General features: G+C 40.9%; 1 protein-coding gene across 8 annotated transcripts in view; it reads right to left on the reverse strand.

Moving 5' to 3' along the window:
* Positions 1-17,428, reverse strand: part of dnm2a (dynamin 2a) — a 98,866-nt gene that overhangs the window by 65,019 nt on the left and 16,419 nt on the right. For all 8 annotated transcript variants that reach the window (XM_015349052.2, XM_015349050.2, XM_006631502.3 and 5 more), the window contains exons 2-4: positions 5,753-5,826; positions 3,374-3,523; positions 1,506-1,709 (exon numbers count right to left, since the gene is read on the reverse strand). In XM_015349052.2, coding sequence (XP_015204538.1) covers positions 1,506-1,709; positions 3,374-3,523; positions 5,753-5,826 — 428 coding nt within the window. The remainder of the gene's footprint in view (positions 1-1,505; positions 1,710-3,373; positions 3,524-5,752; positions 5,827-17,428) is intronic.

Here is a 17,428-nt window from a genome sequence, read left to right on the forward strand (position 1 = left end):
ATCCCCAGAGATTGGATGAGTATTCAACTTCAATGCATTACAGCTCGAGAATTCAGTTGTTATCCCAATCAGTTGATATCAATTTAATTCCTAAGAGTTATGTACTTGTTTTGAGTATCTAATGTAGAAGTTATAACCAAGTGCATTTACGAAACAGTATAAATGAATGATATACTGAACGTATGTCCTCTTGATATATGTAACACTTCGTAACTGACTGAATATATATACCTTTTGTATTCTGATAACCCTCTCGATAAGATCTGTTAGGTTTATATGCATATTCTATGGATTAATAAATGTATCCTCGTGTATTAGTACCTGTGTGTGTGCGTTGTTTGAGTTATATCGCATGGTTGGATTCTAAAGCCATCAAAAGAATCAATTTTGTGATTTACTGCTACAATTAATAATTGTTCCAGTAAATGCCAAAACCCTACAGAACTGGTACCTTCAGAGAGCACACTACACTGGCAAGTAACTTCTCAATTATCAAGTGAAAACAGTGATGTGCATCCCGAATCAATCCTTATATGCAGAAGGAAAATAATCAGATTGTTTAAAACAGATCAAGGGATTGACTGCACAAAGCTGTGACCTTTGCCATATCCTAACTGCTGGGAGCAAATGAAACCCAAAAAGCACATAATGAAGACAAAAGATTATCAATCACGGTGTCCAGTGGCTGCTATGGGGATCTCATTATTATCTGGTAGAGGGTTCTTGTGATGAAGATGAGGGAGACTAAGTATTATGGCATGTAAACCATGTGGGTAGCTGGGATGGTAATGAGCATTATGTTAACCAATTAGATCTACATATGTTGATATACAGTATATATGGGGGAATATTTAATTTAATTTAATCGAAATGTATTAAGGGAGTAAAGGATCAGATTTTATATTTTGTTTAACATAACAGTAACCAGAGCACTGTTATCCTGTAGTCTACAAAAAATGGATTATGTCTAGCAAGTTTTGATAAAAATATGTTGTATGACACTTGACAAAAAATACATGTAGACAGCTGACAAAGACATTTTCTGATCAATAAGCTATGTATGACTTGAAAACAAAAACAAAAGTGCAGCATGTAGATTGTTATAAATACCCTAATGAACTTTAAGTAACAGACAGGGAGAAGGTTTTCTCCTAACCATAGGATGAGGTAATTTGTCAGTTTAGCCAGCAGGACGAAGTGGCTATTGAGATGCGGTTTTTGGAACAATTGTTTGTTACAGATCACTTCACCTCTGTAGCCCTGACTTTGGTTCTGGTTCCAGGTCTCCTGAAGGGGGTTGACCTCACCTGTCTGCCTTCAGGAGCTTGCTTTGTTCTTTTGAGTTTCCAGTTCTGGATTTCCACAAGCAGACAGTTGTGCTCACATCGAGAGTCAAAAAGAAAACATCTCACCGATGTCTGGTTTATCTATTCCTGATAGCCCGAACCCGATCCTTACAGTGGTCACTATCGTGTCACGCCAGCACGTGAGCACATTGATCTCACCTTGCGGGTCGACCTCCTTGGCGATCTTCAGGGCGTCGGAGTTGGCCAGGTCAGTGTTGGCCGGGGTGACAGCCAGGACGAGGCAGCTCTCGCGGCTGATGAACTGCAGCAGCATGTCTCTGATCTGGTGCTCGATGTCAGGTGGTTGGTCGCCCACCGGCACCTTGGTCATGCCGGGCAAGTCGATCAGGGTGAGGTTGAGCACTTGCGCAGGGGAGAAAGAAGAGCCCCCGGCACGGGGCGGATAACGTGAAGTGAGACATGGAAATATTGTACATATCCAGTACTGCAATATTACTACTTCTCCAGATCATAACTATTAAATTAATCGCTGGAATCTGTTCCTTTAGCCTTTACCAAATGTGATGTCAAAACAGAATGAAGCTTATTTAGTTTATCAGCTGCAGAAGCTAATTTCCTTTACTAACACTCATAAATATACCATAAAACAGGATAAACAACATCAAAGGACAGGGCAAACAACCCCTGTCATATCATAAAACAGGACAAACCCTCAAAGAGCAGCAGGCAACAAGACAAGCAAAACTACTTCTGTTATCAAAGAAGATGTCATTAAATATAGAAGAGGAAACAAACTTCTTTCTGAGCCTGTACTGTATATAAGAGTTGGGAAAATCTTGCAGAGTGTCTCTCCTGTAGGGCAGACCCAAAGTGCATTGCTGTAGTTATTGAGCTTATTAAAAATCTGTACAAGACTGTGTCCAACTCTTCCGATGAAGGATCTCCCACAACACTGTGGGCGGGAGGGGGGCTATAGACTGCAATGTTCCTCATACCGAAACACATGTTGTTTAGAATGAGCTTTTCTTTTATTTATCAATAAAGCGTCAAGATGATGCTGAAGTAAATGGCTATCCATCGATTTTCTATTGGTTTGAGCGTTATACCGCAATATTGTCAAAAAGTCAAAACCACAGTGAGGTTCTTGGTTCATCCTGTGTGGTTGCTAGTAATAAATCTATCCCATTATCTCAGTAAATTCATGAAAGGTTCCAGCTCAACAGTTTTCACTGGGTTTTGTATGAAAGGTTTACATTGTGCTGACCATTATTTTATAATCTTATTTAACTCTGCAAATTATTTTCCCACCTCTAATTCTATTAATGTGGTTACTGCATGTGGATAGTCATGTAGAATTGAATCTCACCAATCATGAACAAGGGAAGAATATGAGTAGACTTGTTACAAGTTCTCAAGACCCAAAAGGTTACCAACAGGGTGAACCCAACTGATCCCTCAGCAATGAAACAAGGTTTCGTCGACAAATAGCATTGATGAGAAAGTGCATTCAAAAGATGGGAGGCTCTTTACATAAAAGGTGGCTGGCAAAATCTATCCTCATGTTATTTAGGCTGATTTCCTTGGGATTATTTAAGAAATGACTAAACGAGATCCTTGGATCATCTAGTTACTAGCCACAAAATGAGCAAAATATCCTGCAGATTGCTGCCTTACATTTAACCTCTTTAAGTACTAAGTCAGTACAATCTATCATCTCAGATCAGCTGTATTAAATGAAAGCAATAAAAATGAACAAATGTGAGGTTAAGTAAATGCAATAGTCTGAAACTATTACAAAGACCAGCGACACACGAGATCATGTATAGAATTATACAGAATCATTAATAATAAAGCAGCCCTTTAGCCCATTTTAGTTCCCAACACCTTGGCCGCATGGCCAGACTCTTACCACTGAACAATGAGGTTAACAGCACACCAGGCCTCCACTTACAGAACACCAATGCATATCTTGGTGGACAGTGGCTACTAAGAAAGATCCAGTTTCAAAGGACTGCTTTACTTCAGCTACTGTGTTTGAGTTCCCTAGAATTTAGTGGCTTTCTTACCATGAGGCGAGTAAACACGCAAGTTGATGGGGATGGGGGAGATCCCTTTGTTGGAGCCAGTGATTCGGTCGGTTTCTGCTTCAATCTCCAGCCGCACTTCGTCAAAATCCACAAACTTCTTCCCTTTACAGTGCAAGAACTCTGCATATTCTGCGGGGGGCAAAAAACAACAAATCAAAACTTAACAAAATGCATTTAAAAGTAATTTCCCTTCCTCCTTTACTAGTGAAACAAATTATTTGAGACACAACCCTAACCCACTGCATATAGCTGAGAGTGATGTGGTGCTGTCTGCCTGGCTCAACTTTGATTGTTTCCTGGACTCCAGATGCCATTTTGAACCTCTGGCTCATTTGCCCTACAGTTTTGATGTGATGGAATCTATACATTGTCTCACTAATGCCTCGTACTCTGGCAAGTTCGTCTGCAGAGATGATGCTGGACATTTTGCTCTCAGTAACTTTCTTCAAAGTTCTTCAGAGAATGGCACTGTCAAAGATACACAAAGACATTGCATACTAGAAAACATTTCTACCTGAGCATATAGAGTTGAGATTAGATTTCCTCTCCTTACATATAAGAACCCAAAGGTTCTAGATATAGGTTAACTTAAATCTGACATCTCCTGTTTCAGGGCTAGATATTTGGAATGCAGGATCCACACAATGGATGACATAGCCTTTTCCTGAACAGAACAAGTGCAACACATTGCCCACAATCACTGGATATTTTGCATCTATGGACATTTTAAAAACTTGTTTAAAGGCCTATAGTTTTAATACGATTTTGAATATATATTTGTTTTAGTCATTTATTTGGTCTGTTCTATTTACTGTGTAATGCTTTTTCGAGTGTTGTTTTTTTTTCAAAAGCACTTGCAAAGGAAACGTACTTTTTTACATTGGGTAGCAAGCTTCTCTTTTAATACACTGGCCAAAATTTCAGGAAGCTTCTTTCGAATGTGCAATGAGACTCAGGAATGGGACTTATGTAGCTGGCTTGGAGAGAATCTGATTGAAGATCACATCACCTTTTCTGACCAAAGCAGTCACCACATCTTTCCATCTGAAAACCCTGAAACTGGCGGAATCAGTATTCAATCCACACACACACAGTTATCCCCAACAAAGAAAAAAGCTCATGGCAATCTTGCTAAAAGAACTGTATGGCATTGGGCTGAAGTGTTTTCAGAACTTTCTGGATCAACTCTTACTTCTAATAGATACCCAAGTCATTATTCAGTAGGAGTCCCTAATATTTTGACCAGTAAGTATACACACCAAACCTAATTTAAATCTAACTATAATAAAAAAATGAACAATGGCTTCAGAAGTGGAAAGGGTGTTTTCAGACAGAATGTCTATAGTTCTCAGAACAGAAGGTTCACCAGATAGGACATTTTGCTAAACCCTAAAGTTTTAAGAGAGATCAATGGCCTTAATTAAAAACCACAGACAGCTGACTATTAAGGCTTTAAAACATGGGTATTGTACAGTGGCCAGGGCTAATAACCAAAAATAAGTAACTTTAATGAAGACAAACTGTGTAATTACAAAATATGGAGGGAGCCTAATCACAGTCAATACAAACAGCTGGACTTCAGGGTTTAGGAACCGCAGAGGTTCAGTAATTAATATTTAAATCTGTCTATGTTTCTGGATCAGTGTGAAACAGCTTGTATTACAAACCTCATGGGAAGGAGGTAGACGTACCACTGATCTAAACACCAATAAGAACCTAAGTGTCCTATCATCTGGATTAACTATTTGAGACAATGGTAATAGGTGCAAATTGGTCTTCTTAAGTTATCATTCCTTCATTCTCTTACAGGTGGAAGGACAGCTACCAAAGATGTCACGTGAAAAACATACAGGGCAGAGATCATATATGATCAGGAAATGTACTGATCTAATCCTGCTCCAGCACAATTTTGCTAAACCCTAAAGTTTTAAGAGAGATCAATGGCCTTAATTAAGAACCACAGCCAGCTGACTATTAAGGCTTTAAAACATGGGTATTGTACAGTGGCCAGGGCTAATAACCAAAAATAAGTAACTTTAATGAAGACAAACTGTGTAATTACAAAATATGGAGGGAGCCTAATCACAGTCAATACAAACAGCTGGACTTCAGGGTTTAGGAACCGCAGAGGTTTAGTAATTAATATTTAAATTCTTCAAAGTTCTTCAGAGAATGGCACTGTCAAAGATACACAAAGACATTGCATACTAGAAAACATTTCTACCTGAGCATATAGAGTTGAGATTAGATTTCCTCTCCTTACATATAAGAACCCAAAGGTTCTAGCTATAGGTTAACTTAAATCTGACATCTCCTGTTTCAGGGCTAGATATCCAGCACAAGGGAAGGGCAACATACCTGCTTTGGAATTGACCAGTTGCAGAATAAGAGGGCGCCTAGTCACAATTCCAGACCCACGGGGTAAGAAATCCCTGAAAAAAGGTGAAAGGAACATAGCTTAGTAACAACATTAAGAGAAAACAGAGACATTTCAGAACTCAGAATTCTAAATTAGGCAGCAGCTATCAGGGTCTTTATGTTTATAAATGTTCTGGAGTTCCTTATTAGTAGGAATGCTGGTTTTCCATGATTCAGTCAGATCTCTTCCAGTCACTATATATAGACATACATGTGAGACCGGCCACTTTGTTGCAAACCTTACTTCATCAAACTTTGTGTTAAAACACAAATAACTATTGCATTAGCTGTTTCTGGGAGACCCAGCAAGGTGTTTCACTGAAATAGGTCCCCTCCTATATGTAAAGTGCTTTGGGATCTGTTTTGAGACAAAAATGCCCCATACAAATGTAATGAATTAGTGATATTCATTCACCCATTTTAAGGTCTGAGGAAAAAGTCTCAATTTGCAGATTGGAAATGCTGTTAAGATTATATTAGTTGCACTGCATGAAAAGTTCTGCACACACTGTAATAAAACCAATTATCCAGAGGAGAGTCCAGTAGACTGATCTGTAAATCCTAAGCCTTACAAATGCACTGTGGTTGCAAATTAGTGTTGCACAGGGCAAACTGTATTCAAAGGATCACATTAGTGTTCTTCATTGTGAACCATATCAAGAACAAATCTCAGGTAACTGTAGCCAGCTGTAGCCAGCTGTGAGGCTGTCACAATGTGGTGGCATTTTGTTTAAAATCATGTTCGACTAAAATGACTTTCTGAATTGTGCTGCTATACTACACATATTCACACATACATTGCACTGTTAAAATGTCTCTGCAGTGACCCAGATCAGGAAAGGATGGCAGCATAAAAACAGATTGGGGTAGAGACAAGGGGAGTACTACTCTAAACATCAAACAAGAAAGGATCCCGGGGACCCTGAGGCCTGGGGATTCGTGTTCCAATACTCTTGTTGGCCAAGATCTGCACAGCCCTCGGCAGTTAAAAAACAAATTCCATCCATTCCAGCTTTGTCCCCCTCAGACCTATGAGACTTGAAGAAAGAGTCATCGATGCAAAACTGTTTCCAGTTTAACAAGTTCATTTGCCCATGCCCCAGGAAGGACGCAGACCCATGACATGGGCTTCTTTCGAAATGCTCAAGGGGAGGGCAGCAGAGAGGATCTCACATGAACATGAGTGCTTTGAAATTAGGAAAAATCCTATTTGCTTAGCCCATGGCCTTATCAAGGCAAATGTAAAAATAAAACAACAGGGAGGCAGGTACATCTTAGATGTGCAATGTGTATGCAAGTCAGTGCAGCGTGACAGTGGGCAGCAATGAATAACACGCTGGAAGGAACCGTTGAGTGCTATAAAGCAGGAATCCCACAGAGCAAGGTACAGTATTGATCCCTTTTGAGCTCTTCTTCAGTATTAATATACTCTGCACTTATTGCGTCTAACGCCCTCAATCTGCGCTGAACTGTTGTCAAGTGTACAAAACGCACGGTCATGACCTTCACACCAGCAGTGGAAGGGCGATGCACATGATGAGCAAAAACACTCTTCTGCATGCTATAAGCCACAGCCATGCAGCGCCGGCTGGAGGGGTGATTCAGGTCTTGCAGAGTACACCGTCACACGCAGCCCTGCCCCCCTTCCACCACCACAAGCCACATCGGGGTTACTGATGCACAGCACAGCCTGGCTACAGTCTACAAGCAACTCTAGCTAGGCCTGATCCTGTGACAGTTGAGGTTCAGCCTATAACAGAATGAGTGACTCTGCTGGTCTGGCTGCTCAGATGGTGCTAAATAAACTTTATTTAGATAACTACAAGGCTGATTATTCCTGGTCTGGAGGGGGTGGATTTAAGTCCTCATGCACACTCACAGACACCAAATTAAGGGAAGGCAGGAGTAAACTGGAGCGCCTGGAGAGAGAAAAAAAACAGGAAGAACATGCAAACTCCACACAGAATGGGCTCCAAGTTTAAATCAATTCCAGTTGTGAGGCAGCAGTGCCAACCACAACACTCAATTAAATCGGGACAATTAAACATTTTTGTATGAAACCATATGCTTTACGGCCTAGTAATGAACACATCAATAGCACAATGAGAGCGCATTCAATATGAACATGATTTCAACAGCAACTCTGTATATCTCACTCTGTTCCAGTGCTGCCCATCTCTGCAATCAGTCAGTCTTAATGAATTGCAAGCACACTGTGCATTTCAAAATTGCAGCTGAATTTTCACCATGACCTCAATCTTTAGACATACAAAAATACAGAGGAGTGCAGAGAAGACCATGGACATGCCTACTAGGCCAGAGGAGGCAAGAACAATCAGCAGGTATTGAAAGAAGAAAGATAATGCACACTATATTGAATCCTCTTCTGCTTGCTTTATTTAGAGCCTGAACATATGCAGAAGACAAAATTGCAGTAATCATTTTTCATTAATTGTAACCTGACATGGCTCAGATTAAGGGATAATCAGCGTTGCGAAAAAAAAGCAACCATTACCACTTTGGCATAAACAAAATCAGGTCTGTCTGCTTGGTGGTGGATTGTTAGTAGAAACAAACTCAAAATGAAGATAAAAAAGAACTTGCTGACAAAAACAGGAACAGGCAAAATGCTGAACAAAAGATCTGACTGGAGAAGAAAAGAGCTTTTGTTCAGAATTGCTGCTTTCAGATCTATGAAGAGACCGTGGCCGGTGTGTTCTCATTGGCCCCTATAGGACGCCTGTCTGAGATACAGAATTAAGAAGATCTGATAGAAGGGGATAGAAAGCTTTCTCCACGCAGCATTAAAGACAGAAGTACAAACCAAGTTCACGGACTTCATTGCTAGAGGACAGGCTTGTAAAATTTAAAATGCACACAATCCATTTATGTCAAACACATTGGCCTAAACTTTGTAACAATTGTTTTTATATTTATGTTGGGTTTGAGACGATACATTTATAATGCTATGCTTAAACAGTCATTGAAACAATGTCCATTCTAAATTTAAGTGCATTTTTAATGTTATACTTATCCAAGACACCTCTTTTAAGTTTACACTCTAATTCCCCATATATGGAAGTTAAGATGGCTTTTATTCTAATAAGTTAAACTCCTTTAAGCAGCAATACAGCACTATCCGTGTGTGTAAACGACCACTACATTTTTTATTATTTCTGGAGGCCTCCAAATAATATCATCGTGATTAAACAAGCCTGGCTAGAACTTTGACATGCAAACACCAGAAACCACAATCCCAGCAGAGACGCTGGAACCTGGAGTTGTGTTTGGAAACAGCCAAAGGCCAGTAAGCAAAGCAGATGAGCTGATGGCAATAGATTAGACTGCCTGTTCCATTTTCTTTCACAGTGGTGTTGTTGAAGTGAAAATAAAAAACACAAAAGGAGCTGTCCCCAGATTCCCAACCGCTCAAACCGGCAGTCTGTGAAGAGGTTCAGCCAGGCAGTCTGGAGCTTTACAAACAAGCCGACGAGACCAGACACAGTCCCTGACCGCAATACTTCCTAAATATTTCAGGAGAGTGCAACAGCAGTGTTTCTGACTCAGCTGCGCTGGCTCTCAGCTGCAGTAAGGAAGCCCCTCCGCCCTCCCATTCAGCGTCTCATTTAAACTTTCACAGTAGGCTGTGTAGGCCTGAACACTTACAGTGCAAAACAGCCAGGCCTCCCGATAGTGGTAAGCAGTGATGCTGCCGCCAAGACAGATCTCATTCTCCAACTCGCAAGCCCTATAACTGGAGCTCTGTCCATCTAGATTACATATTTTAGCTTAAAAAATGCAGTTAAAATGCCAGTGCAATTCCCTTTCACACCTCTAAATGGAATTTAAACATGTCCTAGACAAATGGCCATTTTACAAAGTACAGTTATTCACTAGATTCTGCAGCTTTCATGTGGTTTGTGAATGCTTGCTCTGTTAACAGAATGCATTATACAGCGGGTGTACTGTAAAAAAATTGCATATGAAGGTGGCAAACACATGCAGACCCTCAGGAAAGCATGAGGAACAGGGGTTGGCAATTAAAAACCAAAAGTGATGTAACCTTAGGCTTAAGGTAGAAGTTTCTTAATATCACCTGCTTCTCAAAAATTTGAACTTGGACAGAGTAGACAAGCTTATCTGATGCCACGATCAACTCTTAATGGGCCTCTTTTCCTCCTGCCATGGGCTGTACAGGAGCTAGCCTTTTCCAAAAAGTCTATAGGACATCACCCAAAGGGGCACAGATGTGTTCTTCACAATCCCAGAATGTGGGCCTGAAACCCCTCCCCCCCCCCCCCCCCTTCGCCCGCCAGTTTGAGCTATTTCAGATTTTAAAACCTGTGGATTTGTTTTGCAAAATAACTTGGATAACTATGTTTATTAGCTTATTAACTTAACATTCAACAAATGTTTGCAATATGTACCCGTAGGGCTGGGCGATAATTCGATAACGATAATCATCGCGATATAATTTTCCTCGATATAATTTTAACAAAAGTTCGATAAATGTTCGATATATATGTTTATGCTTTGCGCATGATATGCATGTGTGTGTTGCAGACCGGGCAGCTTACGTGGTGTTGTTTACCCACACGGTGGTGGCTGACAGGATTGTAGTTAGAGTGAAGAAATGAGTGACACTGAAGCAAATGTAGTGCTGCCAACAACCAGCTCGAAGGACGATGACATCGTCAACAGAAAAGGTCATTCAACTTCGGTAATTTGGAGATATTTTGGCTTTTTATGATCAGACATAAAACAGCAGCGTGCACTGCAAACTGTGCCGCAGATCCGTGCCAGCAAAGACAGGCAACACCACAAACCTATTTCACCATTTAAAACAACATCACCCATTAGAACACGCAGAAAGTAAAAAATTACAGTCACAAACTATTGTTGTTAGTGGAAGGGGACCATCTATAAGCACCAGGCCAGTATTCAGTGTGACTACACAGCAGCATAATTTTCGAGCACCGTGCCTTACGACAAAAAAACGAAAAGACAAGAAGACAAATGCAGTTGCATATTGCATTGGAAAAGACATGCTTCCCATTAGCACTGTTGAAAGCTTATCAGAATCCTTGACTCCAGATACGAGCTACCTGGTCGGAAACATTTTGCACTGACTGCACTTCCTCAGCTGTATGAAGATTGTAGGGAGATGGTAGAGCGGCAGCTGCAAATGGTGCCATTTTTCGCCACTACTTCTGATATGATTCTTTAAAGCACTTTAAACTTTGCAGTCTGTCTGAGCCATCTTCTATGTGTGTTTTATCACACTGCAGTATTTAATTTTTCTATTAAGATTTTTATTTTGTAAATTTTACTCATGCATATTTTGACATAAAAAAAGACTTGAATACTCTTTACCTCAGATTTGTTTAATGTTTCTGCTGTTCGGCAAGTGTTTGTTGTGTTCTTTAAATAAAGAGTTGTTTAATTTACCAATTAACTGTCTGGTTTCTTCAAGTTTTACTCAGGAGAAAAAATCTGCCTTAAAATTGAAAGAAATAATGATTTGACATTTATCGTGATAACTATCGATATCGACTGATATGAACATTTTTATCGTGATAATGTTTTTGGCCATGTCGCCCAGCCCTATGTACCCATGTATACTCTCAATACCCTGGAAGATTACATGAGCATGTATATCTCGGTCAGGATCAAAACTGGCTTGGCTTCTTTGTGAATGTTTATAAGTTCTAAATGAAAAACAGGAAGTCATCACCCTGTATCAGCAGAACTTCCTGCAGGACAAGCCAACCCCTTCTTCAACAGAGGAAAAGTCCCTACATTATGTTAAAAATGTATATCATCGCAACAGCACCCCAATATGTTAATAGCGCATGCAATTTGCAACTTAATCTGGCAAAATGCACCTACCATGCTTTTCCCAAATGGTCGTGGAACAAAAAATCAGAGGTCTTTGAACAGATTCAGAATTTGGGGACTTTTTTTCCAGTCACAGATAGCCATGCATGTGAAAAGCCATCGCAAAAAGACTCTGGATGATTACTGAAGCTAAACAGGCACTAGATGGACTACTTATGCTAGTGGTGGGATACCTAGAGTATTTTTACAGTAAGATAACAGCAACACAATCTCCTATTGTACTTTTTCTCAACTAGTTATTATCCTCCTGTGTAGTAACAGCTAGCATTCTCCACTGTGACAAAGAGGAAAAGGACATACCTTTCAAAAACTCTTGGACACATTAACGTCACAAGAAGCAGGATACGGCATTCAAGAGTGCATCAGCCAGCGCTGGACACCACCAAAACCCTCATTTTGAAAAACTAACTGATTCCAGCATTCCACCACCAGGCCAAAGGAGACGGAGATGCAGAACTGACTCTCTTACTCCAAGCGGTCTGTCTAAAGTTCAAAGGATCAGCATTCCCTACAGTTCAGCATGCTGCATTTAAAGAGACCTGATCAGAAGCTTGAGATCCAAACAGCTTTCTGCCAATCAGATCTCCCTGGAGCTTGGAAAAACACACAGATGTATCAAAGCCTCAGTAGTTGCCTGCTAAGACTACGCTATTTTTGCTGTGACTCAGTCGCCCAGTAGTTACACAGAACCCAGGTGAAGTGCTGTGCAAGTGCAGACCTGGCCAACAATCCACTCCAATGAAACAAGACAAAGCTCCCAACACAAAGTATTCAGCTCAGAAGCCCTGAATAGGCTTGTTTCCTGCACACACAACCTACACCTTCCAATTCAAAGTGGACATCACTTTCATGACTACTCTTTTTGTGATGCAAACTGCCTGGTTTCTGAAAGTATGGAAGGGTCTGCCCACAAGATGTGCCCTCCCATGTGCAGAAATCATCTAATATGCTGATGACAAAGGTTCCAAGAGAAAAAATCCCCAGATACTTTTGAACTCCATCAGCACAGGTTCCAGCCTGGGTTATAGTGATCAGTATTCAACAAGGGTAGAGAGGAATTAGTCTGGTAGGGATCACTGTGATGCAGCGCCTCCTGTGGCACTCCAGGAGCTTGCAGGCACGGAGCCATCATTTGCAAGCCAAGATGTGAAAAACACACTTAGGACAAAATAAGTGTGAGTGACGTTTTCAAGGTCTGAAAATAGGCCTAAAAGGCTACCAAAAAATGGAAAATGCAAGAACGGGTTAATAAAAACATTTGTCTTAAGGAAAGTTATTAGCTGGGTCTAGCTGTTTTTCAGAAGCAGAAGCAGAACCTGCAGTCAACACAGAGGCAGCAGCTGCAGCTACCAGGCTTAAAGCACAGCCTCATCTCCCCGTGAGATCTCAAAGTGTCAGCACCTCTGGCAACACCTGGGGCTCTGCTGATGTCTGCAGACAGCCCGCTCTTCCCTTCCAACGCTGGCGACGCACTTTGTCCAGGGTTAGCGTTAGAGGCCTGCTACTCTGTGTGCTCGACTGGAGAAGTCCAAGAGAAAGGACAGACTAGGCGGGAATGGGCCCACAGGCAAAGGGAGGTTTACAGATTTCCACTTTTCAGACCTCTCCTCCAGGTCCTCCTTCATGTGGACAGACCTGTGTGCCCACTCACCTCCACTGTCCTTCCTCTTGTGCCACCTTGCTCTCTCTCCCTCACACCTGAAGAGACAACAGTGTGGTCTGAGCCTCTACTTGTTTCTTTGGAGGCCATGTGCGCTGACTGTGTTCCCCTCTTGAACGTCTTCATTATTCATGGCCTTGTAAATGATGGAACTAAGGAGCTAAGGTTACACGCCTTGTCAATTATGCAGCCCAGTTTTTAGAAACACACTGTGCTTTCCCTGCAGGTAAAAAACAAAAAGTACATGCAACACTTCCTGTGGCAGCATTGTTTCCAGGGAGAGAGACATCAAAATTTCATTATCTCCCGCCGCCATGCTGTCCCAGAGCTCAGAGGAATGATGGTTTAACCATCACTTCTCACATGAAACACTTTCTATTATTTCGAAATAGAGGGGAAGGGGGTGCCCATTAAATCACAAATTGTTTTTTAGCCCCAGAAGCACACTATTAAATGAGAAAAATATACACACATTTTTTCTGGATCTTGACTTATAACTGATATCAATACACTAAATGAATATTGAATAATGCAAGAGGGAATGATCATCACAAATATACAAGCTCTTTATTTCGTGTACTGTATAAAATTCACTAAAGCATATGAGAAACTGACCGATTATAAGCAAATGACCTACCCTACCCCTGTAGGGTACCACTGATATTCCTGAATTTTAAAGAAAATGGAATATTTATTTCCACCTTGTTTTATCTGTGCATTTCATACTTTTTGCAGGGAAAGGTCAGTATTTCTGATTTTACAGACAGAATTCCCATTTAGCACATTCTATCCTATTAAATCAGAAGTCCGTTAAAATGAAGGTTTTCTTTCTAGTCCCCTGTCTAGTCCATTGACACTTATGCAAGTTGGAAAATCTTCCACCACCCCATGTACTGTATAAAATTCACTAAAGCATAGTGAAATGAAAGTTCAGAACCAACATTGAACCATGGTGTAACAATCAGGATTAAATCACACCTCTGCCTGTTTTATACAATTTCTTGAACCGGTAACAACAGGCTAACTGATAAAAGTGCTGGAGCATGCATATATTATTAAAAGGAGCTTCCCCTTAACAATGTTAATTTCCCCTAAATGTCAATCATTTGCTTCCTTCAAAAGGAACGATCTACCTCCGCTGCATGGGTATAATCCTTCCACTGACGTGCACAATGCCCGATTACATTGACCGAAAACTGTGGCAACTGCTACACGAAAGCTACTAAGCTTGGCGATTTAAATAAAAATGCGAGAACATGCGGAGGACAATCTGGTCTACAGGGGTCCCCAGATCTTAAAGCCAACTCACCGCTGCGGAATGCAATGCAAGGGGAGAGAATGATGCCCCAGAATGTGAAGCAAGAAGCTCCCAGGATTCTGTCCACATGGAGCACCTACAAAAACATTGTTCTGGAGGAAAATCCAGGGCGGGTATTCAAGATACAGCCATTTTTGTATTACAAAGCTCAAGAATTTACGGCTTAATATTTGGTTAAAAATGATGGTTATGAATGCCATTTCCTGGCTGTGAACGCAAACTTTCACTTTCAAAACCTGCAAAGTTGTTTTTAAACATGCAGCCTATACTATTTAGACCCATGTAATAGTTTGGATCCGGGCACATTTTACTCAAGTCAGATTCATTCTTGAGCCTTAAGTACATATGCTATACAAGTTAATATAGAGGTCTACTTATTGATGTCTAATCGCATTATATTTATATATTTAAATGTAAATGCATTGTTTTTACTAAGTGATCACATTGCATATCTTGAGACATTTTAAGCTTTGACAGTAGAAGGATCTTATCCTACTTTATGCTCTGCTTTGCTCACAAATTTACTTTGAAATATGTTCAATACACTGTATTCCACATTAGAAAGAAAAAAATATTCAAAGATTAAAGTAAATTTAAGATTTATTTATAAAAAAGACTAGAGTGGAAGTTATGCAAAGAAGCACTAGGTGACATTAAGTACATGTAGTTCTGCATGCATATCCATTGCAATTAGTGCAAATCTAAATTTCTTTTTACGGTGGGTCAAATAAAGCAACCCAGTATTAAATATGCCAGGGACTGCCTATATACTGTAGCTCAGTGTCTATGGCTTCATCAAGACAACAGTGATGTGAACTGAACATTACTTCGGTCTTCTTCTGGGCTCTCAGCTCCCTGTGACAAGGACATTACAATGCACATCCTTGTTACTGTACCTGCATGTTAACATACTGCACCCGTTTTAAAAGGAGCTCATTTGCCATGCAAAAAAGGTCAGGAACCACCTTAATTACAACTGCTTTTGTCTGCAGTATATAGAGGTATCAGAATAATGTAAAGATGGAAAAACTGAGAGCAACACTCCAAGCCAGGTAGGGTATGTACCTCATGGGTTATAACACCAAGTGACACACCTGGAGGTTCAAACACTATGAAAGGGGAGAGAGGCGATGCTCTTAAATACTTTCCCCATCACAGATAGTGTCTAATTTGAACAGCACCAAACACTGTGACAGATCCACTAAAACTCAAGATCTCCACAAGGCACCGCTTCCACGCCCAGCTCTTGTTCAGTTTCACTTTTGCAGTTTCCTAATCCTAACAAGTATCTCAATTAGGTTAGCCTCAGTGTGGAGGGAGATGTCAGCCTAGTTTGGCACACCCCAACATCTGCTTCCCATTAATAGCACGCACCTACAGTGTTCAGATTTCCCCTGTTAATATACAGCATGGCCGCCCAAGAAAACATGCATCTGTGCATGGAGATCAAAACAGTATGTATGCACGCGTGTGCATGTGTGACAGAAATTGTTTGTACAACACTGGAGCATGATCCCGGGCTTCCTGATGGTCAGCAAGGGTATCTGAAACAGATCTCAAAAATGGAAGAAAAAAAAACACTTATTCTACGCTGGGGACTTAACAGATCTCATGGCCACACCCACAGCACATCAATAATAATGTGACCTTCCCTAGAGTCTTCAGTCTTTCAGGTTCAGGTCTACTGCCTGTGGCACATCCTGAGCTTTCAAAGCCTGACTGGCTGGTTCAAAGTACACTGGAGATCCTTGAATGTGTGATCAAAGAGGTTATGGAAATGGGAAAAAAAATGTTGCTGTTAGAAGCACGGCCTGGATAAGCAATGCACTCATTGCCTGCGGCCCCTGACTTGTTAAACCTGATGGCCTAACAAGTATTTCACCAGTGAGACAAACTACATTGGTTAAGCTTAAGTTCCACAATCCTAAACATCTACAGCAAGGAGCATGAAACCCAACATAGTTTATTAAATTGAACATTCAAGTCATCAAGCCAGTAGTGAGCTTACTGTTTGTTATTTAATGCTGCTACACTGAAAGTTTCGTACATACCCCAGATAATGTAGTCTTATTTATACACCATGAATTACTGCCTTTGTGACTATCGGACAAAAAAAGCTCCATCAGCAATCCAAAGAGTAAAATGACCCAAGAGGTCTTTAAACAAAGATACTAATTAAGCTGCAGCTGAGGTTTCTGACTTATTAAAAGTGTTCCAGTGAGTAGGATTCCCAGTGTTCCGGGGAGCAGTAATCGGATCTATGGAACTGGGGAGATGGCAGCCTGTTCTGTCGCAGTCTCAACGCTCAACCCTGCCTCCGGCTATATGGCACAAGGCTCAACTGTGACTCACCAAGCTCAGTGCGGGAGGGGTCCTGTCTGGTCCTTCTGCTCTGAGTTCGATCTGTGTGCATTTGCTCCACAGTATTGCTCAATATTTTACTTAATTGGGAGGCCAGACAACCGCATTTGCTTTCACTTTTAGCTGTTCTAGGACTGTCGGATGAGAGGTAGGGGCAGCCCTCTGTAGCAACATACTTGTATGCCACCCACAATCACACCAACATTATTACAACCGTTGCGTGGAAAAAAAAAACATGCAAACGCACCTGAGATGTTACTGGCACACAATTAGCCAAGACACTTTTTACAACAAGCCCCCTCCTTCTTTCTTATGGATCAGCCAAAAGGAATGAACATGAAAAGCAGACCTGACTGGCTCTGATCTGCACAGGGGGCAG

This window comes from Lepisosteus oculatus, chromosome 11 (assembly GCF_040954835.1).
Source record: "Lepisosteus oculatus isolate fLepOcu1 chromosome 11, fLepOcu1.hap2, whole genome shotgun sequence".
NCBI lineage: Eukaryota > Metazoa > Chordata > Actinopteri > Semionotiformes > Lepisosteidae > Lepisosteus > Lepisosteus oculatus.